This window comes from Mustela lutreola, chromosome 5 (genome assembly GCF_030435805.1).
Source record: "Mustela lutreola isolate mMusLut2 chromosome 5, mMusLut2.pri, whole genome shotgun sequence".
NCBI classification, from domain to species: Eukaryota; Metazoa; Chordata; class Mammalia; order Carnivora; family Mustelidae; genus Mustela; species Mustela lutreola.
Window position 1 is genome coordinate 29452409 of NC_081294.1, and position 27408 is coordinate 29479816.

The 27408-nt window shown below is 41.1% G+C and overlaps 2 protein-coding genes across 9 annotated transcripts in view; both read right to left on the reverse strand.

The window, feature by feature from the left end:
- Positions 1–12068, reverse strand: part of CPLANE1 (ciliogenesis and planar polarity effector complex subunit 1) — a 141916-nt gene extending 129848 nt beyond the window's left edge. For 3 of the 8 annotated variants that reach the window (XM_059173819.1, XM_059173820.1, XM_059173816.1), the window contains exons 1-2: positions 11854–12060; positions 3105–3232 (exon numbers count right to left, since the gene is read on the reverse strand). In XM_059173819.1, coding sequence (XP_059029802.1) covers positions 3105–3185 — 81 coding nt within the window. In that variant the 5' untranslated portion in view covers positions 3186–3232; positions 11854–12060. Of the gene's footprint in view, positions 1–3104; positions 3233–10869; positions 11081–11260; positions 11788–11853 lie in introns of those variants that run through there. The other 5 variants (XR_009353748.1, XM_059173822.1, XM_059173817.1 and 2 more) reach the window with 5 other exon arrangements.
- Positions 12069–24736: 12668 nt separating this feature from the next.
- NUP155 (nucleoporin 155) overlaps positions 24737–27408 on the reverse strand; it is a 67341-nt gene continuing 64669 nt past the window's right edge. Inside the window, exon 35 of the mRNA XM_059173823.1 lies at positions 24737–27201. Coding sequence (XP_059029806.1) covers positions 27063–27201 — 139 coding nt within the window. The 3' untranslated portion in view covers positions 24737–27062. The remainder of the gene's footprint in view (positions 27202–27408) is intronic.

Below are 27408 nucleotides of genomic sequence, written 5' to 3' on the forward strand. Positions count from 1 at the left end.
TACTATTAGCAACACCTAAGACCTTGTTAGAAAAGCACCCTCTCCACCCAGACCTACTCAATCAGGAATTCCAAGAGTGGGGCCCAACACTTGTTTTAAAAAGATCACCAGCAAAAGGGGCAGCTGAGTGGCTCAGTTGGTTAAGTATCTGACTCAATCTCAGCTTAGGTCTTGATCTCAGGGTTGTGAGTTCAAGTTCTGGGTTGGGCATCAGATGACTCTGAATCACTGGAAAATTCAAGAGACACTGTTCTAGAGGAAGTTAACAATGTAATTTCCCACAGGAATGATTCTAAACACCAAGTTTTTAAATTTTCATAATTATTACATTTTCTAAGAGAATTTTATAGGTTTGCCAATTTTCCCTAAAGAAAATGTGAATGGTGTTCCTGGATTGCTGGTATATTCTGGCCCATCTTTATTCTAAGTTCTAAGAGGCACTTTTATTGAGTACTCATGCAAATCACAATGGGAGGAAACACTTCACTGACTATTCCAGTAAAGAAAGGTTCAGAAGATTAAATATTCTCCTTTGGTTACACAAAAAAGCTTTTGCACCACGCAGGAGGAAACCATCAACAAAACAAAAAGGCAATCTGCTGAATGGTAGAAGACATTTGCAAATGATAGATCTGGTAAGAGGTTAAAATGCAAAGTATAAAAAGAAATTATACAACTGTACACCAAAAAGCCCCAAATAATCCAATTAAAAAATGGGCAGAGGACCTGAATAGACATTTTTCTACAAAAGACATATAGATGGCCAACAGATGCATGAAAAGATGCTCAAAATCACTAATCATCAGGTCAGTGCAAATCAAAATCACACTGAAATATATCACTTAACACCTGTCAGCATGACTAAAATCAAAAAGATAAGAAGGGGGCCACCTACATGGCTCAATCAAGTGTCTGAGTCTTGGTTTCAGCTCAGGTCATGATCTCATGGTCCTGAGTTCAAGCCCTGCTTTGGGCTCTATGCTCAGCGGGGAGTCTGCTTGAGATTTTCTGGCTCTCCCTCTGTCCCTCTCCCTGCTGGTTTTCCCTCTTTAATAAGTAATCAAAATCTTTAAAGAAAAAAAAAAAAAAAGACAAAAGGGGCACCTGGCTGGCTCAGTCAGTAGACTATGCAACTCTTGGTCTCCGGTTGTGAGTTTGAACCCTATGCTGGGTGTAGAGATTACTTACAAATAAAATCTTAAAAAAACAAAACAAAACAGAAATAACAAGTGTTTGGCAAGGATATGAAGAAAAATGGACTCTTGTGCACTGTTGGTAGAAATATAAATTGGTTCAGGCACTGTGGAAAATACTATGGAATTTCCTCAAAAAATTAAAAATACAAATACCGTGTGATCCACTAATTCCACTACTGGATTTTACTTTATTTTTTAAAGATTTTATTTATTTATTCTTCAGAGAGAGAGAGAGCAAGAACAAGCAGGGGAAGCACCAAGCAGAGGGAGAAGCAGGCTCCTGACTAAGCAAGGTGACTGATGTGGGACTCCATCCTAGCATGCTGGGATCCTGACCTAAGCTGAAGGCAGCCACTTAACAGACTGAGCCACCCAGGCATTCCTGAATTTTTTTTTTTAAGATTTTATTTATTTATTTGTCAGAGAGAGAGAGAGAGAGCACAAAGTGGACTTTGCCAGAGCTTCCCAGAGGTGAGATAAGTGGGGAGATGGGCAAAATTGTTGAAGGGGATTAAGAGGCACAGAAGTCCAGTCACAAATAAATTACGGAGATGAAAAGTATAGCATTGGGTATGTACTCAATAACATTGTAACAATGTTATATGATGACAGATGGTGACTAATTGTGAGGAGCAACAATTAATGCACAGAACTGTAGAATATGTTATACACCTGAAATCAATATAACATTATGTTAATTATATTTAAATTAACATTTTTCATTAAAAAGCTCCCTTTGGGGACACCTGGGTGGGTCAGTGGGTTAAAGCCTCTGCCTTCAGCTCAGGTCATGATCCCAGGGTCCTGTGATCAAGCCCCGAATCAGGCTCTCTGCTCAATGGGGAGCCTGCTCCCCCCTCTCTCTGTCTCTGCCTGCCTCTCTGCTTACTTGTGATCTGTCTGTCCAATAAAAAAAAAAAAGCTCCCTTTGAAGGGCACCTGGGTGGCTTAGTCAGTTAAGTGTCAGACTTCAGCTCGGGTCATGATCTCGGGATCCTGGGATTGGGCCCCAAGTCATGCTCCATGCTCAGCAGGGAGTCTGAGTCTTCCTCTCTCTCTCTCTCTTTCTTTCTCCCTCCCCCTACTCATGTTCTCTCTCTCAAATAAATACAATCTTAAAAAATAAAAATAAAAATAAAAATAAAAATAAAAAACAGCTCCCCGGGCACCTGGGTGGCTCAGCTGGTTAAGCCACTGCCTTCGGCTCAGGTCATGATCCTGGAGTGCCGGGACTGAGTCCCACATCAGGCTCCCTGCTTGGCAGGGGAGTCTGCTTCTCCCTCTGACCCTCCATCTTCTCATGCTCTCTCTCTCTCATTCTCTCTCTCAAATAAAGAAATAAAATCTTTAAAACAAATGAACAGGGCACCTGGATGGCTTAGTGGGTTGAGCCTCTGCCTTCGGCTGGGTGATCTCGGGATCCTGGGATCGAGTCCCGCATCAGGCTCTCTGCTTGGCAGGGAGCCTGCTTTCTCCTCTCTCTGCCTGCCTATCTGCCTACTTGTGATCTCTCCCTGTCAAATAAATAAATAAAATGTTTTAAATAAATAAATAAATAAAACAAATGAACAACAACAACAAAAAAACTCCCCTTGATATACGCCATTTCAACCTTAAATGTAATAAGACGAAAAAATTTTTTTGAAAGTAAAATATTTCTTTTAGACAAACCATTTAACTTTCTGGAAAAGCTAACTTGCTCACCATTAAAAAAAGGAAAAAAAAAAGAAAGAAAGAAAGAAAAAAAGAGAAAAGAAAAAAGAAAAAACCCACAAAAAATCCTGTTCTATGAGCACATGATTCTTCTAATTATGGTGGTTTAAGACCAGAGAACATTCTATCTTAGAGGCAAAGTATACATTTAACACATTATTACAGCTGTTACTATATGAAGAAAGAAAAACCTACCTGTCCTAACCAGGAGACTCTTGGCCAAGGCTTTTTCTGCTTGATACTTGTTGATGTCAAAACTTCTAATCTTATCTCCATGCTTGTCAAGGTAACAATGACCAATTAAGTAAACAGTCCCCAAGACGCTGTAAAAAAAATTACAATAATAATAAATAGCCCAAAAGATTTACTGAGGATCCTAATTTAGAATGTTCACATAGTAAATTGCTTTTCCATCATCTCAAATTAAGTCACTTCTTAAGGTAAGATACTGAGAATACATTTAGTATCTCGTATCTCAAACAGGCAAAATGCATTTGCTTTTTTTTTTTTTTCATAAGTTTTTCCTCAGACTACAAAGATAAAAATAAACTAGGAAAAGATCTTGACAATAAAGTTTCTATGCAATATGCATTTTTCGTGTCATAGGTTGTATTTCCCAAGGTTGGCCACAATAGTATCTCCCATCCCACATGCTCTTTTCATACTGTGACTTTGACACTTCTCTCATTGAGCTATTTGAGATAGGAGATACTAAATGTATTCTCAATATCTTACCTTAAAAAGAAGAAACCATGACTCTATATAATTATGAATAAGTAATCAATTGAACATTTTATTTAAAATGGTATATTCACATTGTTTCAAAGTATAAAAATACCCTATAAAGTACTCATTAATTGCAAAAAAGAGTAACTTTATAATGAAGAAGCCAGGCAGCCTCCGTTTAATCCAGTGATCAAAATGAAAATTATTGGGACATCTAGGTGGCTCAGTCAGTTAAACGGCTGCCTTCAGCTCAGGTCATGATCCCAGAGTCCTGGGATCAAGTCCTGCATTGGGCTCCTTGCTCAGCAGGGAGCCTACTTCTCTCTCTCCCACTGCCCGCCACTCTGCCTGCTTGTGCTCTCTCTTTCTCTATGTCAAATAAGTAAATAAAATCTTTAAAAAAATGAAAATTATCGGGGCGCCTGGGTGGCTCAGTGGGTTAAAGCCTCTGCCTTCAGCTCAGGTCATGGTCCCAGGGTCCTGGAATCGAGCCCCACATCAGGTTCTCTGCTCGGTGGGGAGCCTTCCTCCTCTCTCTCTCTCTGCCTGCCTCTCTGCCTACTTGTGATCTCTGTCTGTCAAATAAATAAGTAAAATCTTTTTTAAAAAAATGAAAATTATCAAAATGGATCAACTGGAGAATGTGTTGCCTAATAGGTAAAATGAGAAAAATTTCTCTGTGAAATATGTGCAAAAGATACATAACCTGAACCTAATCACAAGGATGTATTAGGCAAACCCAAATTGAGGGACATCCTACAAAATAACTGATCTGAAATCTTCAAAAGTTTTAAGGTTATGAAAGTTGGGAAAAAGATCAAGAGACTGGTCCCAAGTGGAAAACCTGATAACTAAATGAATTGCAATAAGTAACTGTACATTTTATCTTTTCATGATAAAGGACAATATTGGCAACTGGAAAAACTTGAATAGAAAGAGAAACTGAGGATGATATGGTTGTAATGTAGGAATCTTAATTTTCTGCTTTTGATGGGTATCTTCCATATATGTAGGTAATGTCCTTGTTTGCAGAAAATACATACTAAAATATTCCGAGGTAAGAGAACATCAGTTTGTCACTCACTCTCAAATGAGTTATGAAAGATCCTTGTACTATATATGCAATTTTCCTGTAAGTTTCTGAGTGTTCCAAATTAATTTTTTTCATTTTTAAAATCAAAAAATCATATGTAATTTGGCCATGGCCTATATTCAATCATAGCCTTATTCTTTTTTTTTAAATGTTATATTCCTAATTCTATTTAGTTTATGAAATCCAAAAATGCTGAATTTATTTGGTATGATTAATGTCATCTTTAAAAAGAAAGTAGCTGAACTTTTTTTTATAAAATAAGCTTTAAAAGAAAAACTATTCAAGTACACCAAAGAGGACCTATTAAGATGCTAGACATCCTCATATTTTATACTGTAACAGTTTTCCAATTGCTTAGAACCCTAATAATCTAAATGACCATGTCCTGAGATACTATTTTTATAAACTTTAAATATAAATAAAACTATAAATAAAAATAAATAAAAGAAAATCTTTAAAAATAGGTAACCACGGGTGCATGGGTGGTTCAGTCAGTTAAATTCCTGACTCTCGATTTTGGCTCAGGTCATGATCTCAGGGTCATGGGACAGAGCTCTGATTTGGGGCTCTGCACTCTGCTTTCAAGTCTCTTCCTCTCTCTGTACCCCTCTCCCACTTGTGCACACACACTCCTAAAATAAATAAATCCCTTTAAAGAAAAGCTAACCAAATGCAAGAGGAATGATTTCATCAGAAAAGCATCATTTGCAGTTCCTAATAAAATAACAGATCTAGATCTAGTCAACAGTGTCAGTGGTTGCTAAAACTATTAGATGAAAGTAGACAGAGAAATTTATTAGGTGAACTGACATGGCCTACCATCTTAAAATTACTAACTATGAGACAAAGACATTATATTCCTCCTGATATGTTGCTACATAGTTGGGAAGTACACGAAACTATCTATGAAATATTCTTTTTTTTTAAGATTTGAGAGAGAGAATGAGCAGTGGGTGGGGGAGGGGTAGAAAGAGAGGGAGAAGCAAACTCCCCACTGAGCAGGGAGCCCAACACCGTGCTCGATCCCAGGACCCCCAAGATCATGACCTGAGCCAAAGGCAAGACATTTAATCAACTGAGCTAACCAGGTGCCACTGAAACATTCTTAAAAAGATAAAAAGTTAAAACTGAACCTTAATCTATATCTGACTCTAAACACCAATTGACAAGAAATAAAGTAAAGGAACATATTAAATACACCAAGGAGAATAAAATCAACCAAATTCAGAGTGTAAAAAATGTTCCAGGATAACTGACGCAGTTTCAACAAATAAATGGTACTTTGAAGGGAGAGGGGCACCTGGGTCGCTCAGTCAGTTAAGCATCTGACTCTTGATTCCAGCACTGGTAATGATCTCAGGGTTATGCGATGGAGCCCCAAGTTGGGCTCCACACTCAGTGGAGAGCCTGCTTGAGATTCTTTCTCTCCCTCTCTCTCTGCCCCTTCTCCACTCACACATGTTCTAAAACAAATAAAATCTTTTTTAAAAGGGGGGAAGGGGAAGAAACTGCTATATATGTATTATATATAGATATAGACATATATATATTTATAAGGGGGGAGTGTCAAGAAACATAATAACCAAATGTAATATACAAAGATCTTTTTGGACCTTAATTTAAATATTGTTAATTGAAAAAAGTAAAGTGCAGGGATGCCTGGGTGGCTCAGTCTGTTAAGGCATCTGCCTTTGGCTCAGTTCAGAACCCCAAGGTCCTGGGATTGAATCCCACATCTGGCTCCTTCTGCAGCAGGTAGCCAGCTTCTCCCTCTGCCTGCCACTTCCCCTACTTGTTCTCTGACAAATAAATAAAATCCTTTAATAAATAAAACAAGCTTCACTTACTCTTTAATAAAAAGAGAGAGAGAAAAGTAAAGTGCAAAATTGCATATGTGGGGTGTCTACCCGGCACAGTTAGTACAACAAGCCACTCCAGAACTGGGGTTTGAGCCTTATTTGGGTGTGGAGTCTACTTTTAAAAAAGAGTATACCTAGGGGTGCCTGGGTGGCTCAGTCCTTAAGTGTCTGCCTTTGGCTCAGGTCATGATCCCAGGGTCCTGGGATCCAGCCCCGTATCAGGCTCCCAGCTTGGCAGAGAGCACACTTCTCCCTTTTCCACTCCCTCTGTTTGTATTCTCACTCCCCCCCATTCTGTCAAATAAATAAATAGAATCTTTAAAAAAAAAAAAAAAAGAGAGAGAGAGAGAGAGTATACCTAGTATGCAACTTTGTACGTAAGAAGAAGAAAATAACATAAGCATCATTTAACTTTGTAAAAAGAAACAAAAATAGAACAAAAATTAACAAAATAGGTTAACTACCATGGGGTGGGGGTGGCAAAGTGAAAAGGCTGGGGAGAGGATACTTAATACACCTTTTTGTACAGTTTTGGCTTTTGGAATTATATTAATAAACAAGAATTGGTGGGGACATAAAACTTAATACAAAGAGATGCAAATCTGACTATATTTCAAATGAGTAAAATAACCACAATGAAAAGAAAAAGGATTAATTCAAGTAACTTTTAAATACAGTATTTTGATGATATACTGTCACACTGAAGACAAAAAAAACTACAAACAAATCTCAAACTTCTTAGTAGGTTTGTTTTTACCAGGGGTAAGAGTATAGAAATTATGAAACTATTTCTTGTATATTGTAGGAGTGAGCAAATGAGTGTGTGTGTGTGTGTGTGTGTATTTCATATATATATATGGATGGGAGCCAGCATTTTCATTGTAGAAGAAATGGAAACCAAAGAATGGGGAAACATAATGAAGAGCCCTAAAGGGCTGGATAGGAACTAGATGTGTCAGTATAAAAACTCATGATTACAAGTTCTATCTTCTAAAGGGGCCTATAGAAGCAATGACACTCTAGCAGCCATGAGCAAACCTAGCACCCAGATTCTGGGTTCTTTTCTTTCTTGTTTTGTTTTGTTTTTTTAAGATCCTACTTACTCATTTGAGAGAGAGAGAGAGAGAAACCACAAGTGGGGTGAGGGGCAGAGGGAGAAGGAGAAACAGATTCCCTGCTGAGCACAAAAGCCCGATCCAATGACATGGGACTTGATCCCAGCACCCCAAGATCATGACCTGAGCCAAAGTCAGATACTTAACTGACTGAGCCACCCAGGCATCCCCAGACTTTGGTTTCTAACTACCATTCCTCAGTCAGAGAAACCTTGAAAAACAGCTGATTTAAGGGCAGAGATAGTGAAGGAAACAAATGGACCTGCAACATCTTATTCCAAAGTAAGGAAGCAAACATATAATGGGGGCATGTCAAAAACAAACAGGACCAAGTAGTGTCTGGGAGGCTTAGTTGGTTAACCACCCAACTCTTGGTTTCAGTTCAAGTCAAGAGTCTCGGGATCACGGGATTGAGCCACACCTAGGGCTCCATGCTGAGAAGAGTCTGCTTGGGATTCTTAACCTCTTCACTCTCCCCTGCCCCCAACCTTGTGAGGACACATGCACACGCACTCTCTTTCTCTCTCTCAAATAAATAAATACTCTAGAAACTTTCTTTCTAGAAGGATGAAGGACCGACCAAGACTGATGGGCCAGGGGCGCCTGGGTGGCTCAGTGGGTTAAGACTGATGGGCCAAATCCCACGTCATATTTGAGACAATCTTATCAAAATAAAGATAAACAATAGGTTACAATCAATTAAATAAAGAATAAACAAGGCCTCACTGATCTGAGGGTAGATGTGGAAAATCACCATTTTGCAATTGTCATAGTTAAAACTAATTAGGGATGAACCATCAACAGATGCTAAACCAGGCAGAGGGAGAGGGAGCATTCTGATAAAGCACAGGATATTTACATAATCTGGAGGTACTGACCCACAATTGCAGCTGACACTTGAACTTTGAGAGTGGATTTGAGGTTTGAACTATGAGGATCCACTTATACACAGATTTTGTTTTTTAATAAATATGGTATAGTATTGTAAATGTATTTTCTCTTAGATTTTATTAATGCCATTTTCTTTTCTTTAGCTTACTATACTATAATCCAGCATATAATCCAGCATATAATACATACAACATACAAAATATGTGTTAAATATTTGTTATCGGTAAGGCATGGCCAACTGTAGGCTATTAGTAGTTTAGCTTTTCTGTGGTCAGCAGACTTTCAACTGCATGGGGATGGGGGTTGAAACTCCTAACCCCCAGGTGCTTTAAAGGTCAACTGTACTTGAGTTTACAAAAAAGGGGAAAATAATAGTGGAAAGGACAAAAAGATGATAGTGGAGAAAATAAATTAACATCTAACCTCTAAGAGGGAGACATTATGCTCCTCTGATTATGATAATTTGAGGGGCGCCTGGGTGGCTCAGTGGGTTAAAGCCTCTGCTTTCGGCTCAGGTCATGATCTCCGGGTCCTGGGATCGAGCCCCACATGGGCTCTCTGCTCAGCGGAGCCTGCTTCTCTCTCTCTCTCTGCCTGCCTCTCTGCCTACTTGTGATCTCTGTCTGTCAAATAAATAAATAAAAATCTTAAAAAAAAAAAAAAAAAAGAAATATTATGATAATTTGAAAAAGACACAATATTATTTATATTGTATTCCAACCAAAAATTTCAAACCTAACTCTATTCATGAAGAAACTAATTCATATTGAAGACTTTGATATAAATGGGCTATTAGCCCTTAAAAATATCAGTATCATGAGAAAGGCTCAAGAACTATTCGAAGTTAAAGAAGTTTAACGATATAAGACAATTAAATGAAATGAAATATCCTGAACTGTATCTTGTACTAGAAAAGAAAATTAGCTGTAAAGGATATTATTGTGACACTTGACATAACTGGAAATACAGACAATAGCACAGATAAAAGTAACATGTCAGTGTTAAACTTGGGGAATTTGATAAATGTACTTGTTTACATAAAAGAGTATCTGAATGAATGAATGAATCAATAAAATCTTTTTTTTAGGGGCGCCTGGGTGGCTCAGTGGGTTAAGCTGCTGCCTTCGGCTCAGGTCATGATCTCGGGGTCCTGGGATCAAGTCCCGCATCGGGCTCTCTGCTCAGCAGGGGGCCTGCTTCCTCCTCTCTCTCTCTGCCTACTTGTGATCTCTCTCTGTCAAATAAATAAAATCTAAAAAAAAAAAAAAAAAAAAAAAAAAAAAAAATCTTTTTTTTAAAAAAAAGCATCATTGCTCTTAGGAAATACATATCGTCCTACTTGAGTAGTAAGGCAGAAAGAAGCATGATGCATGCAATCCACTCTCAAACAGTTCAGAACAAACAAGGTGTGCGCACATGTATAAACAGAAGGAAAAGCATGCGTAATATATAAACAAGTGAAGGGCGCCTGGGTGGCTCAGTTGATTAAGCGACTGCCTTCAGCTCAGGTCATCATACTGGACTCCATGGGATGGAGTCTTGCATCCGGCTCCCAGCTCCATGGGGAGTCTGCTTCTCCCTCTGACCTTCTCCCCTCTCATGCTCTCTCTCACTCTCTTGCTCTCTCTCAAATAAATAAAAAATAAAATAATATCTTAAAAATAAATAAATAAACAAGTGGGCAAAATGGGTAAGAGTATAGGTGTTCTTTAGTATTATTTTTGCAATTTTTCCATAAACCTCAATTTCAAATTCAAAAAAGGAAAATTAATATGACAGAGTATTAAATAACATTAAGGAATTAATGTTATTTTTGATGGTATTTTGTAATTCTATTATAGGTTTGGGTTTTTTTTTAAGGATGCTTACCTCTCCTAGGTATGAGATATACAGTATATACTTAAGCATTTATGCCAGGAATTTGCTTTAAAATACTTCAGAAGGGGGCACCTGGGTGGCTCTGGCTCAATACATTCAGCCTTCCACTGAGGTCATGATCCCAGGGTCCTGGGGTTGGCTCCCTGCTCAGCGGGGAGAGAAGCAGAGTGTCTCTCCCTCTGCCCTTACACCTAACCCCACTCTTGCTAGCTCTCTCTAACAAGTAAATGAAATCTTTAAAAAATAATAATAAATAAAATATATCAATAGTATGGACATATAACCTTTCAACTAAAATGTTAAGGATAAAAAGATAGCTCAAGGTGTAAAGACGGTCCTACAGGATTTGATGATGATGGATGGTCTTTCAGCTTTTGAAGTCTAGTGGATGTTCTCACCTCCTGTTTCATGGCAAAGATTATTTCTGCCTCAGAGTGAACTGGCAGTCAAAACCGAATGCTACAGGGCGCCCGGGTGGCTCAATGGGTTAAAGCCTCTGCCTTCGGCTCAGGTCATGATCCCGGGGTCCTGGAATCCAGTCCCGCATCGGGCTCTCTGCTCAGCCGGGAGCCTGCTTCCTCCTCTGTGTCTGCCTGCCTCTCTGCCTACTTGTGATTTCTCTGTGTCAAATAAATAAAAATATTAAAAAAAAAATTTTAAACCCTAATGCTACAGATAATAATAAACATCACGAAACAAAATCAGTTAATGGAAAGAAGAAATAAAAAACTCAGTAACTCACAAAGTAGATTAGGAGGAAAAATATGTTGTTTTACCCCAACAAAGTACCTTTAATTAAAACTCACTGGCGAACGCAATTCCCAGAGAATAATTCAACTTCTGCTTTTTTCCCACCAGAGACGAGCCTAAGACACCGCATCTATTCCTCAGTGCTCTACTGATACTGAAGAACGTCAAAGAAGTGTCCCCCCACGACCACCTCGCCAAAGTCCCTGGATCAGCCCCAGGGACCCCTCCGGGGTTTTCCGCCCCAGCCCGCGGCGGAGGCTTGGTAGGGAGGGCGGCCCTCTCCCGGGCGGGGTGCTCGCCGCGGCGCCCCCCGGGACCGCCCGGGGCTGGAGGACCAGGGCCGGGCCGAGGGCTGGCGCACCCCGGGGTTCGTCCCACGCCGGCCGGAGGGCGACGCGGCCCCGGGAGCTCCCGCGCCTCGGTCAGCCCGAGGATGCTGCGGCGGGAGGACGACGCGGGAGACTGGGCAGGGCCGAGCGCGAGAGAAGGACGTGGGGACGGGGTGCGGCGGGAGGCGGGGAGTAAGGGGTAAGGAAAATCGCGGACCGGCACGACGCGAGGGTGGAAGGGGCGGCCGAGCCGTGCCGGGAGAGGGCCGGGGTCGTGAGCGGCAAGAATCCGCGGGCAGTTACCTCCGCCGGGGCGCCGCCCGTCCGAGGCGAGAAAGGCGCGGCGAGGCGGAGGACGAAACGGGCAGCGTAGCGAGGAGGCGGGACGGCGACCGCCAGAGGCCCCAGCCGGCCGCCCAGACGCGAGCCCTGTGCCCTGGCGACCGGGGAAGGCGGGGGAGGAGACGCGGGCACCGCCAGGGCGCCTGCTCCGAGCGCGGGCGGGAAGCTCGTGATGCTCCTCCCTCCCTCCGCCTCTGCGCCCGGGCGCTCCGAGTTCCCGCCCCTCTTTTGCGAGCCTAGGAGAGCTCCCGGCTCGAGGCTTCCGCCTCCCGCCGCGGGACTGCCGCGGTCTCCTCAGCTTCCGCCGGGACTTCATCCGCCGGGCGCGCTTCAGACGCTCGCCGCCTGAGCGCCCCGGCGCTGCGCAGCGCTTGCCTGGGAACTGCTTGATAACCGACCGACGTGGAACTCCCGGCACGTCCCCTCCGCTGTGGGGACCTCTCTGGACCCGTGAAGAAAAGGGTCGCACACGGCTCTTCACAGGCCGGGTGGGCAATCTACAGCACTAAGGAGGACAGTGTCTGTACTCGCCGTCCTAGTGACTTTTTTTTTTTTTTTTAAATTTTGTTCATTTATTTGACAGAGATCACGAGTAGGCAGAGAGGCAGGTGCGGGAGGTGGGGGGGTGGGGTGCAGGCTCCCCGCTGAGCAGAGGACCCCATGCGGGACTCGATCCCAGGACCCTGCGATCACGACCGGAGCCGGCGTCCTTTGCCCCAGTCCTGGTCCCGCTGACTGACCGGGGACAGAAGTCCCCGATAAGCAGATCTCGAGCTCTATCTAGCCTGGAAAAGCATTTTTTTTCGGAGGCATGCTGCGGCTCCCTCCTCGCCCTCCTCTTCACACGTTGATGCCATCGGCCTGGTCGGAGCCTTTTATTTTGTATTCTACAATGTTTCTTTTTTGAGCATTTGCGTCATTTCCCATTTACACTGTAATACCATTACAGAAATTCTCATAAACATTGGTGTACAATGTAGTTTCATTCTTTAACGTCAGAGACAATGAGTCAATATAGATTTTAAAGTTTTTGACTTAGTGTTTCTCGATTCTGGCTGCCTATGAGAATTATTTGGAGAACTTTTAAAAAAATACTGGCACTTGGGGTTCGCTACTGAAGATTCTGATTTGAGTGATCCGGGATAGAACTCAGTATTGTGTTTAGAAATTCTGCAGTTCTGGGTGCCTGAGTGGCTCAGCGGGTTAAGACCTCTGCCTTCGGCTTGGGTCATGATCTCAAAAGTCCTAGGGTTGAGCCCCACATAGGGCTTTCTGCTCAGCGGAAAGCCTGCTTCCCCCTCTCTGCCTGCCTCTGCCTGTTTATGATCTCTGTCAAATAAATACATAAGATCTTTTAAAACACACACACACACACACCTTTTAAGAAGTTCTGCAGGTCTAGTAGTGCTCAGTCCCTTGAGTGTGGACTCTTGGGCCAAATCAAGTCATCAAGTCATGATCTCAGTGGTGAGATGAGTCCCAGATCAGGGTCGCTGTGAGCATGGAGCTTGAGATTTTCTCCCTCCCTCTGCCTCTCTCCCTGTTTATGCTCTCTCTGCTTTTCCCCTCTCTCAAATAAAAAGAACAACAACAAAAAAAATCAATGAATCTCTAAAAGTTCCCCAGGTCTTTACTAGACTTAAAATTAAAAAAATAAATAAAATAAAAAGAATCACACATAAAAAATAAAATAGGGGCACTTGGGTGGCTCAGTGGTTAAGTGTTTGCCTTTGACTCAGGTCATGATCTCAGGGCCCTGGGATCTAGCCCCACATGGGGGCTCCCTGCTCTGAGGAAAGCCTACTTCTCCCTCTCATACTCCCCCTGTTTATGTTCCCTCTCTCCCATTCTCTGTGTCAAATAAATAAAACGAAACCTTTTTCAAATAATAATAATATGGGGCGCCTGGGTGGCTCAGTGGGTTAAAGCCTCTGCCTTCGGCTCAGGTCATGGTCCCAGGGTCCTGGGATGGAGCCCCGCATGGAGCCCTCTGCTGGGCAGGGAGCCTGCTTCCTCCTCTCTCGCTGCCTGCCTCTCTGCCTGCTTGTGATCTCTGTCTGTCAAATAAATAAATAGATAAATAAATAAATAAATAAATAAATAAATAAAAAATAATAATAATATTATTATTATTATTTCCCCAGGGGATTCAAGTGTGAAGTCAAGGTAGAGCCTGATACGTATATTACAAAATTGACATTTATCCTCATTTGAATCTATGTCAAATAGGTGACAGTGGTAACTCATTATCTCAATATGCATTTTTGATTTCTAATGAGATTGAACATTTTTCAAATATTTACTACCCATTTGTAGTTTAATTCCTTTTTTAATGAATTATCTCTTTATAGTCCCTGATCATTTGTTCAATTGCACTGTTCAAGTTTTTATTATTACAAATAATTACTTATGAGAATTAATTATTCTGCCAAATAGAGCAAATCTGCCATTTATTTTTTAATTTTGTTGATGTAAGTTATATGAAAATATGAAATAACTAAACTTATTTTTATAAGATTTTTAAATTATTCTTATCCTCTTTTTTTAAAAAAAAATATTTATATATTTGACAGAAAGAGAGGGAGATCACAAGTAGGCAGAGAGGCAGGCAGAGAGAGGAGGAAGCAGGCTCCCCGCCAAGCAGAGAGCCCGATGCAGGGCTCCATCCCAGGACCCTGAGACCATGACCCAAGCGGAAGGCAGAGGCTTAACCCACTGGGCCACCCAGGCACCCCATTCTTATTCTCATTTAAACTGATGTCACTATACCTTTTTTCTCACTAGAATATCAAAAATGCATACAAAGATTTATTTATTTTAGAGAAAGAGCACATCCACATGCAGGTGTCAGGGGGAGGGACGGGGGAGAGGGAGAGAATCCCAGGGAGACTCCTGCACAGAGAGTGGAGCCCTTCTCACCACCCCCAGATCATGACCTGAGCCAAAAGCAAGAGTCAGAGGCTTAATCAATTAAGCCACCCATGGGCTCAAGAATACTAGTTCTTATAAGAATGTCCAAGGGGTGGAAGAGAACCAAAAGAAAACCTAAGAAGGATGAATCTAGGAAGGAGTAGCCAACCATGGGAAAATGCAAGTAAGGTCAAATAAAAATAAGCCTCAGAATTCCCACAGCAGCAGTTTTGATATTTTGTAGTAAGGGTTACAATAGCCATAAAGTAACTAAAATCCTTCTGGTAGTAGATAATAAAAGCAAATCTGACTAGCTTGAGCAAGAGAGGGAATTTATTGTAGAAACTCTGGTGTATCCCACAGAATCTAAGGGAGTGGTTTTAACAAACAGTTCTTGGGAAGAACTATAACCACGACAGATCATGAGTGTTCTCTGTAGAATAATGCTCTCTAGTAGAAATTTCTGTAATGGTGAAAATAATCTATGTCTGCTTTGCCCAAAATGGTAGCCATTAGCCACAATGGTATTAAGCACCTGAAATGTAACTAGTGCAGCTGAGACACTGATTTATTTTATTATGTTTTATTCCATTTAAATTAAATTCAAATAAACAAATGTGGCTAGTGGTTCCTGTATTGTACAACACAGCTTTAAAACCTTGCCACTAACATGACTCAATTCCAATTATTCTCAGTTCAAAATTCCAAATCTCGGGTGCCTGGGTGGCTCAGTGGGTTAAAGCCTCTGTCTTCGGCTCAGGTCATGATCCCAGAGTCCTGGAATCAAGCCCCACATCTGGCTCTCTGCTCAACAGGGAGCCTGCACCCCCACGTCCCGCCTACTTGTGATCTCTGTCAAATAAATAAATAAAATCTTATTTTATTTGTGTGTGTGTGTGTGTCAGGTTTTTTTTTTTAAAGATTTTATTTATTTTATTTGACAGAGATCACAAGTAAGCAGAGAGGCAGGCAGAGAGAGAGAGAGAGAGAGGAGGAAGCAGGCTCCCCGCTGAGCAGAGAGCCCGATGCGGGACTCGATCCCAGGACCCTGAGATCATGACCTGAGCCGAAGGCAGCGGCTTTATCCACTGAGCCACCCAGGTGCCCCGTGTGTGTCAGTTTTAAGTTATTATTTTTTAAAATCAGTACTTTTTACTGGAAACAACTTGATCAAAAATCTGTCACAGAATTTTGAGACCCATTAAAACAAAAGTTTAATGAGACAAAAAAGAAGATAGATATCACCTAAAAAACGTTTTCATTTTCAGTTTCAAGTTTCCAAGTAAAATTAGTTTTTTCACAAGACAGCTGTCTAAACAGTTCAGCTTTATTTCTTTTATTTCTTGTTAAATATCAAATTCAAAACATTAAAGTCTGAATATGGCATTTTGCCATAAGCCACAATGCAGGGGCAGTCCAGAGAAGACCCTGGATATGTGGAAGAGGAGTACTGTGCGGGCAAGAAGAGGCAGCAGCCCCTCTGGCTTAGTGGAAACAAGGAATCAGAGATGCATGTATTTCAAGATAAAATCTCATGAGGATGAGATTAAGAAGAAAGTGGAAAGCCAAGTAGTTTTCCTCTGTCATTGGAAAAAAAATTGTCCTTTAGAATGCCCACTCCCAATATGGGGGTGATCCCACCAGAATAAAACATGGTAATATGATAGGGAAAGAAACTGAGCTGCTCTCAGTTCTTACATCAAGTTCAAGGCATATAACTCACATATTCTGGGGAAGTTGAGAGCAAGGGGAGCCACTAAAGAGACACAAAATGGAAAGACAAAGGCTTAGACTTGGTGGACAAGTGTAGCACCATCAAGGGAGAAAAAGGTTTACTGGCTGTATTACAGTAGATACCAGCCCAAGAGATCAGGAACAAACATCAAACACCCTGAAGCAGTGGGTAAGAAAATAGAAAACAAAGTCTGAACAAAGGTACTCTCTCCCCCATTGCCTTTAGGGCATGTAACCTCTCCTCCCAATATCATAATCTACCCTGTAGATTAAGTAGAATGAGAAGAAAAAATCCACAAGATACAGCATTTATTTGAAATTCTTACCAAAGAAGAAATGGAAGTACTATAAATTGTCAAGATAAAGACTTTCCCTGCTATACACTGGGGTGGAGCCTTATGAAGAATATTCAATTACAGAAAAAAAATTATAAACAACATTTTCTTTGTGAAATGGTAGATTTGCCATCTTCTCACTTTACCACAAAAGAAGCCAACTTGAAGACAAAGGGCAGAGTGAAGTGAATTAGAGAAAAATAAAAATAAAACCCCACTTGATCAAAACTTGCAACAAACCTGCTGAATCCCTACATTAACGAGCCAATCATTTATTGTTTGGCTTAACTATTAAACCCAGTTTAGGTTCTCTGTTACTAAAAATCTTTTTTTTTTTTAAGATTATTTATTTATTTATTTGACAGAGAGAAATCACAAGTAGATGGAGAGGCAGGCAGAGAGAGAGAGAGAGAGAGAGAGGGAAGCAGAGAGCCCGATGCGGGACTTGATCCCAGGACCCTGAGATCATGACCTGAGCCGAAGGCAGCGGCTTAACCCACTGAGCCACCCAGGCACCCCAGTTACTAAAAATCTTAAAGGTCTTGCTTAAAGGTAAGCAATTAAAAGCGGCCAGTAGATCATAGAGTTTGGAATAAAACACAGGACGTCTAACATCCAAATCTGGATTCCCCCCCTTTTTTTTCTTTTCTTCAAAAGATTTACTTATTTATTTGAGAGGGGGAGGGGCAGAGGGAGAGGAAAAAAACCATCTTAAGCAGACTCTGCACTGAGCATGGGGTGGGGTGTGATGCTGGGTGCAACATGGGGATTGACCTCAAAACCCCAAGATCACAACTCCAAGATCACCATACCGAAATCACAACCTGAGCCAAAACCAAGAGTCATATGGTTAACCTTCTACGCCACCAAGACACCCCACCGAACTTGGACTTCTAATCATCATAACACATAGGTGTAGTTCAACTGCCATTCTCTCTGCTGAATCTGCAACTACTTGCTACTCAAAGTATGGTCCAAGGACCTGAACTGTGGCATCACTGGGAGCTCGTTAGGAAGGCAGATCTCTAGGCTCCACCCACCCAAACCTACTGAGTCAAAATCTGCAATTTAATAAGTCTCAAGTAATCCATATGTACCTTAATGTTTGAGTCTTCTATCTCCTTACCAAAACTGTGATAACTTTGAAGGCAGAAAATACATATTAGTACTTTTAATATTAATATTTTAAAATGTAACTACTTGTAATAATTGTCCACCAAATTAATGATCCATAATAATAATAATAATAATAATAATTGTGCACCAAAACACTCTTTCAGTATTACTGGGTATATTGCCAATCTGCATTTCCCAGCCTCCCTTACAATGCCCATGTGATTAAGTAAGTTCCCTCTAATGCAACCTAAGCAGAAATATGGTGTACAACTTCTGGGCTCAGATCTTACTATCGTGGACATAGTTTCTCATTTTCCTCTTCCCTTGGCTGAAATCCACCATGACCCAGTTTGATTATGCAATGAGACACTGAAGAATGCCAGAGCCAGTATTCTGAAGGAAGCTAAATCTCTGAATAATTGTATGGATGAGAGCTACTCCTCCAACTGAATCAGTACCTTGTAATAGTAGTATAAGAGAGAAATAAATGTCTCTCTTCTTTAGGCCACTGATTTATTGTAGGGGCTTTTTGATACGGCAGCCTAGTCTTATCTTAAATAATTCATACTCCATGGGGCACCTGGGTGGCTCAGTGGGTTAAGCCTCTGCCTTCGGCTCAGGTCATGGTCTCAGGGTCCTGGGATCGAGCCCCGCATCGAGCCTCGCATCAGGCTCTCTGCTCAGCCAGGAGCCTGCTTCCCTTCCTCTCTCTCTCTCTCCACCTGCCTCTCTGCCTACTTGTGATCTCTGTCAAATAAATAAATAAAATCTTTAAAAAAAATAATAATTCACACTCCGGTACCTGGGTGGCTCAGTTTTTTGGGTAACTGCCTTTGGCCCTGGTCATGATCCCTGAGTCTAGGGATCGAGTCCTGTGTCGGGCTCTCAGCTCCACCGGGAGTCTCCTTCTCCCTCTGACCTTCTCCCCTCTCATGCTCTCTTTCACTGTCTGTCTCTCAAATAAATAAATAAAATCTTTTAAAAAATTTCAAATCAAAAGCTTATTTAAAAAAAATAATTCACACTCCATCTTGTAACAAACCTCAACTTAAAATGTTTCCCCTTGTGCTAAAAGGCCTCCAATAAGCACGCAGCAGCCATTTCTGTGCTATGTGATACTAGCCATAGGTGACTGGTTGAAAAATAGATCCTTTACCCAAACTGCACTGTTTGCACTTTCCTTCCAAGAGATTTGGAATTTTTTTTTAAAGGTTTTTTGTTTTCTATTTTTCCCTTTAAAAAAAAAAAGATTTTATTTATTTATTTGACAGACAGAGATCACAAGTAGGCAGAGAGGCAGCAGAGAGGCAGGCAGCCTCTCTGGAGGCTGGAGCAAAGGGGGCCACCATGCCAGGTTGAAGAACACCAGTCTCCACTCGGCCCACAAATTCTGTAGACGTCCTGGAGGCAGATGCAAGGGCTTGTCAGTTGGACGAGCTGGTGACAGAATGCAATCCAGAGCTTCAAGCAGGGTGGTTCCAAGGGCATTCCCATCTTTTCGGGTGACTTTCCATCCTTTGAACCAAGGTATGTTAGCACTTGCCTCCGGCATGTTGTCACCGTTCCAACCAGAAATTGGCACAAATGCTATTGTGTTGGGGTTGAAGACAATTTTCTTAATGTAGGTGCTTCTTAACGATTAACTTCTGTTAACTGATTAACGATTCACTTCCTGAACCATCTCCTCATATCTCTCCTGGCTGTAGGGTGGCTCAGTGGAATCCATTTTGTTAACACCAATAATTAGTTGTTTCACACCCAGTGTGTAAGCCAGAAGGGCATGCTCTAGGCCTGCTCATTCATGGAGATACCTGCTTCAAATACATCAACACCACCAGCAACCATCAGGACAGCACAGTCAGCCTGGGATATGCCCGTAATCATGCTTTTGAGAAAGTCTTTGTGTTCTGGGGCATCAAGACATAGTACTTGCTGGCCTCAAATTTCCACAGGGATATCAATGGTGATACCACATTCACGTTCAGCGTTCAGTTTATCCAAGACCCAGACATACTTGAAGGAGCCCTTTCCCATCTCAGCAGCTTCCTTCTCAAATTTTTCCCGATAGTTCTTTTGTTGATCTCACCACATCTGTACATCAGATGACCAGTAGTGGCAGATTTGCCCAGGTCTATGAGTCCCCGATGTTGATATGAGACTTTTCCTTTTCCATTTAGGTTTAGGTTTAGCAGTGTTTTTCATGACACCTGTTTTGGCGACAAACCCGTTTTGAAAAAACTGGTTGGTATATCTAGATTTTTTTTTTTCAAAAGATTTTATTTATTTATTTATTTGACAGAGAGAGCACAAGCAAGGGAAGCGGCAGGTAGAGGGAGAGGGAGAAGTTAGCTCCGTGCTGAATAGAGAGACTGACACGGGGCTTGATCCGAGGACCCTGGGATCATGACCTGAGGCAAAGGCAGATAGATGCTTAACCAACTGAGCCACACAGGCACCCCGGTATCTATCTTCTATATAAAGAGGTAAACGTCACTGATTCAATGAATGGGTTGTAATGATAGATTTGTACTGTGTCAACTTGGCTAGGCTGAATCCCCTCCTGGTAGGTTTCTAGCCAGAGTAGACCACAGGGAAGATTCTCCCCCCCACACCCCGCCCCCCAACAAGGGAGATTTTTTTTTAAGATTTTATTTATTTATGGGGCGCCTGGGTGGCTCAGTGGTTTGGGCTGCTGCCTTCGGCTCGGGTCATGATCTCAGGGTCCTGGGATCGAGCCCCGCATCGGGCTCTCTGCTCCGCAGGAAGCCTGCTTCCCTCTCTCTCTCTCTGCCTGCCTCTCTGCCTACTTGTGATCTCTGTCTGTCAAATAAATAAATAAAATCTTTAAAAAAATATATTTTATTTATTTATTTGACAGAGATCACAAGTAGGCAAAGAGGCAGGCAGAGAGAAAGAGGAGAAAGCAGGCTCCCTGCTGAGCAGAGAGCCCAATGTGGGGCTCTTTCCCAGGACCCTGGGATCATGACCTGAGCCGAAGGCAGAGGCTTTAACCCACTGAGCCACCCAGGCGCCCCCGCAAGGGAGATTTTTATGGGAGATTTCAGGGGCAGAAGTGAAGCAGCTGTCTTAGAGCTCACATAGGTGGTCACTTATCTGCTGGCTTTGCAGCTGCTCTAACTTCCCTTGAGTTAGTTCCAAAGTCTCTTTCAAAGTCTCCAACTCCTGGGCCAGGTGTAAGTATTTAGCTCCATGAAGGACTCAGCTTCTGCAGGACATCAATACCACCATGGTCAGAAGCAACAAAAACTGACAAGGATTTTGGTCCGTCCTCATGAACTTCAGTTCATGCTTGTAGGGTCCGACCTGGCTTTACCCTCTTTTCCTTTGCAGCCATCTTCCCTTGTTGCCTGACAGCTCTATGAACTTCAAGCTCCAACATCTGATGCAAAGAAACAGTCTTACAGAGACTTAAACCAGCTCTACTGATTCCGTAATATCAAATTCCTATAAAAATACACACCACAAACCCATTTTCTTGTGTTTTTCTTTCTTAGAACCGTGACTGATACAATATGTAAGACAACAAATTTTAATGAATATAATCCCAAGATATTATTTATTTATTTATTTATTTTTAAAAAAGATTTTTATTTATTTATTTGTCAGAGAGAGAGCGAGCGAGAGCGAGCACAGGCAGACCGAGTGGAAGGCAGAGCCAGAGGGAGAAGCAGGCTCCCTGCCGAGCAAGGAGCCCGATGTGGGACTCGATCCCAGGACGCTGGGATCATGACCTGAGCTGAAGGCAGCTGCTTAAACAACTGAGCCACCCAGGCTTCCCCCCAAGATATTATTTAAAATATCATTTCTGCTATGGTACCAAAAGGCTAGAGATGTCTCATACCCTACACTGTCACACATCAAGGAAAAAAAATCTATTTCCTCAATCTGTGCTTCATTCTGATTCAAACATTTCAAATCACATACCCACTTTGAGTTAACCACTTGTCCTAAAAAAAGAAAAAAAAAGCATTGATTGGTTTAGGCTTTAGTTAAGTGTCACTTATAGACTAATCACTGTGACAAGGTGAGTTACGAGATTGTAGTAGCAATAACTAATCATGGATTTTCCCTGTCACCTGAAATGTGGACATTTTGTAGTTATGCTTCCCTTTGCTTGTCATTTGGAGGGTCAATTTATCATGTACGTGGGCAGATAACAAGTGAGAAGCCATTTTGACCATCTTCCAGTTCAACAGAAACTATTAAACTGAATTACACAATCCGTTGGAGTTGCCAGAGTTGTCAGAGAAAAGACTATTTCTCATGGCAAGCACTTGGCATTCATATGTCATCTCAGTAATAGGGACTCACCCTCTCACTTCTCTTCTGAGGCTGTACTTCAGAAAGAGACCTACAACAACTGTGTAACCTGGCAGTGGACTGTGTGGGGAAGCTTTGATAGTTTACCAAGCTGCCATTCGTTCTTTATCTTCAGATGGGTGTAACAGTACTGTTGTAACATGCATCCTTTTAATTTCAAGTCCTAAATTCTCCTCTCATTTATTTTATTTTTTAACATTTTACTTATTTATTTGACAGAGTCACAGCTAGAGAGGGAACAGAAGTGGGGAGGGGGGGAGAGGGAGAAGCTGGCTTCCTGCTGAGCAGGGAGCCCATGTGGGGCTCAGTCCCACGGCTCTGGGATCATGACCTGAGCCGAAGGCAGATGCCTAAAGACTGAGCCACCCAGGCATCTCAATTCTCTTGTTTAAAGAGAAATTGGAGTTATTTCTACTTTCAGAAAACCTATCAAGGGGCGCCCAGGTGGCTCAGTGCGTTAAACCTCTGACTTCAGCTCAAGTCATGATCTCATGGTCCTGGGATGGAGCCCCAAGCCTCAAATCAGGATCTCTGCCCAGCAGGGAACATCCTTTCCTCTCCAACCTCTGCCTGCTTCTCTGCCTACTTGTGATCTGTCAAAAAAATAAATAAAATCTTTAAAAAAAAAAAAAAGCTATCAAAAGGAAAAGGGGAGGGAAAAAAGTAGGTAAAAAATTAAGGTTGGCTCAAATTCCTTGGCATCAAGACTAGACATAGGAAAGAATATACATGCTTTTAGGTAATATATCTCCACCCAGTGGTAAACAAGTGTGTTCTTTATGAGAAAACTTATCCTATGATTTGTGTGCTATTCTCTATATTATTTCAATTAATATCAGGGTTGTTTTGTTTTGGGGGAGGGCACGCAGGGGAGAGGTAGAGAGAGAATTCCAAGCAGCCTTCACACCTAGCCCAGAGCCTGACACAGGGCCTAATCTCAGAATCCTGAGCTGAAATCAAGAATCAGATGCTCAATCGGATGCCACAGAAGTGCTTCAAAGTCAGTTTTTAAAAAATCGTATATTGGGGTGCTTGGGTGCTTCAGTTGGTTGGGTGACTGAGATTTCAGCTCAGGTCATGATCCTGGAGTCGCAGGATGGAGTCCCGCATTGTGCTCCCTGCTCAGGGGAGAGTCTGCTTCTCCCTCTGATCCTTCCCTTCTCAAGTTCTCTCTCAAATAAATACATAAAGTCTTAAAAAAGATAAATATCATATACTGGAAACTACCTCTTATTTTTTTGAAAGCTACTGTTTGGTTTTTAAAATATTTATTTATTTGAAAGAGAGAGAGAGCATACACACATGTGCACATGCAAGGGGGGCTGTAGAAGAAGGAGAAGCAGGCTCCCGCTGAGCAGGTAGGACTCAACCTCAGGACCCTGGGATCATGACCTGAGCCGAAGGCATTTAAAAAAAAATTCTGCTTGACTAAAATAAAAGAGATCTATCAGAGTCCAAGCAGATTCACTTTTAAAGGATGTAAGATTTTGATAACAAAGTGGAGGAAGATCATGAGTTCAGGTTTGGGTTTTGTGGGTTTTTTTTTCTGTATTAATTATTTTTTAAAGATTTTATTTATTTATTTGACAGAAAGAAATCACAAGTAGAAGGAGAGGCAGGCAGAGAGAGAGAGAGGGAAGCAGGCTCCCCGCTGAGCAGAGAGCCCTATGCGGGACTCGATCCCAGGACCCTGAGATCATGACCTGAGCCGAAGGCAGCGGCTTAACCCGCTGAGCCACCCAGGAGCCCCTTTCTGTATTAATTTTTAAGGGGAGAATGAGGTCAAACTATTTGATATATCTGAGGGTGAAAAGTATCATATCCTCGGATGTTCTGATGAGGCTTCTCATATCCTTGAAAGGTCATCCTAATGCAAAAACTGGGAAAATATGAAGCTGCCTGCAAAATGACAGGAGTAAAAGGCTATTGCTCCAAAGCAGAGTCTATTTTTTAAGTTTTATTTATTTATTTGACAGAGAGACAGTGAGAGAGGGAACACAAGCGGGAGGCATGGGCCGAGGGAGAAGCAGGCTTCCCACCGAGCAGGGAAACAGATGCCGGGCTCGATCCCAGGACCCTGGGATCATGACCTAACTGAAGGCAGACACTTCACCAACTGAGCCACCCAGGCACCCCAAATTTGTTGTTGTTGTTTTTTAGAGATTTTTAGTTATTTATCTGAGAGAAATAAATAGGGGGAGCTCCCAGAGGGAGAGGGAGAAGGAGAAGCAGGGTCCTTGCTGAGTAGGGACTTTGGTGCGGAGCTGGATCCCAGGACTTTGGATCCTGAGCTGAGCCGATGGTGGGCGTTTCACTGACTGAGCCACCCAGGCATCCCGAAAAAATTGTTTCTTAGGAAAATGTTTGAAGTTTGAAGAGTTTAAATGATTAACCAGAAGACTCAAAAATATTCTGGAAAAAAATTTTATTATTAAGAAAATTTAAAATGAAGAAACTGATAGAAAATGAAAGAAAATTATGTGCCCTTTCAAGACCTTTACATTCAATATTCCAGTTCTTCATTTTCTTGATACAACTGTATCACTATCACAATTTTTCCTCTCATGAATAAGAGGAAAAATGAGGTGGGAAGTATCCTGAGGAAGAGAATGAGCAATCTGTGAATCCTGAGACTGAAATTAACTATATAACATAAATGTGGAGGAAATGCATGTGATCAGCAGAGAAGTGTTCAATGAAAAAGTCACTAGTAAGTCACATATGTTATAACTAAAGAAATGCTGACCATAATCACATGCATTTCACGGTCAATATCCCATACCCTGCGCAATTACTCAAAAACAGGTTCTTTCTCTTCTTTCCTGACCATTTTGCCAAATGAAAATGATCTATCTAAAACTAATATGTCACAATCAAGGTCTTCAGTGACTCGTCATTGCCTACAATGAATGCACTGTTTCATAAATAATGTTCAACTTATTATTCATTGCCTATATATGTTTAATTGTCAGTATAAAGAAATAATGTGTTGACTAAACATCAAGTATGAGATATATTAATACAGTGATAAATGTGCGAGAACAATGCTATTCCAAGCTTGATCCACTGACCACCAGTATCAGTATCACATTAGAGGTGGAACACCTGGTTTTAGCAGGTTATCCAGGTGATTCTTATGAATTACAAGTTTTAGAAACACTGTTCTAGAAAGCTGAAAATGCACTAATTTCTCTTAGGGATCTCACCCTCCCCAAAAGTATGGAAAACATTTGCTGTGCAGCTAGAACTGTTAAACCTTCTCAAAAGTGTTCTGTGATAGAAAGAACAGGGTTCAGATTTCTGACTCCTAAGGACCATTTAGCCATGCTAGCTTACAGTCCTTTTGAAAGATCTAGCTTCAATATCTGAGTTGAGTATATTTAACATAACATATATATTAATATGCTTGTGTGTAAATGGGCTTAAAAATACATATATATAGTAGAATTGGAGTCATGGCTAAATACCATTTAAGTAAGACTTTCATTTTAAGTAGACGTAACAAAATTTTAAGTTTATAGAGTTAACAATGCATAACTTACATTCGTTTTACATATTCCAGAAAACTAAACTTAAGGAACTAAAAGCTGAAAAATATGAGAGGTAGTGGTATCTAATGAGTGACATTTTGATAGTCTATTAAATATTATGAATTAGATATAGGAAAAAGGGAACTAAATTCTAAGAGAATAAATATGAAAAGGTCAACCCATGACCTGGGGAAAAAAGAAGGGAAGGAAAACTATTTTCAAAATGTACTATAAAAATTGTTAGACATGCTTCAGTGACAATAAGTAGAAGGCAATTACTCTTGATGGCATTAAAGGTGAGAGGAAAGAAGTCCATGTCCTCGCTTTTTTGTCAGTCCTGGCCATTCCTACTCTGTTCTCCTTCCTTGTTGCTGCCATGACTTGGTTTAGTTATTCCAATTTGCTGAAGACTAAAATCTCCATCACTAACAATTTTACTTTATATATTGTGTCTTGGGTAAAACTCATTTGTTGTGGTTATTGATTGGGAGGAAAAAGAATCAAACAGGGAGCAAATTCCCAGATGATGCTTCTCTGCTGGTTTGGTGCATACATTTGAGAACCACTGCTTTAATGTGGTCGGCAATCAGTCGCAAGGACTGGTAGGTAGACACTAAAAGGAAAACAGTATCTTTCTTTGTAGGTTTTTAGGACATAGAGTAGTAGTTACACATTTGCTACCTGCTCAAAAAATAGCCAACTATATATTAATCTTTAAGAATTACAACTGACAATATTAGTAGTTGGAAGAAATTTCTTTCCAAAGATGAACCGAAACCTAAATAATTTTTTAAGAGGCAGTGTTTATTTGCCTATATTAGGACTGTTGTAGAATCCAGTGTTATGGAACTTGCTCAGCTAGCCTATTTAAGTTTTGATATTAACATCCTTGGACTAACTTGAAAATGAATACTCTAAGTTCAAAATTTCTGCCTTTATTAAATTAAAAATAAGAATTTCTAAATGTTTATATTTGTGTTACGATCGTAAGTAATCTTATTTCAATTGTTTTTTTAACGTGATTATTAAAAAGCAAAAAAATAATAAAAAATAATTCATCTGGCAAATGTACTGTTTGTAGATATTGCCACTTATTTCTATTAAAATTGTTCTTAAATTCTTAAATTAGAGCACCTGATATCCGGACCCAGCTGAGCTTTTATTTTACAGGTTAAAATGCATGGACGACAATACACTACAATAATTAATGAAGCCGTTCTAGTTTAGCCTGAAGAGATTTAAAATTTCCCGTGATGGCTTGTACTGCAACCGAAGAGCTCATAGACTGAAGCTCAACCAGATAACCACAAATGGCATCCAGGCACAGATTTGTAAATCTTCTCCTGTAAAGGAAAAGATACCTGATCAACTGTTGATACATTTAGAAACATTTCCTCCTGTAAGACTTCTCTCTAACTTCTGCTAACATTACTATCATCCCAGAAAGAGCAAGGATCATATGATTAAGTAAACGGTAAATCAATGAAAACAGACAAGAAATGCAGGGGAAGGTGAATTACCACATGACCACCATGTTCTTCTGGGAGATT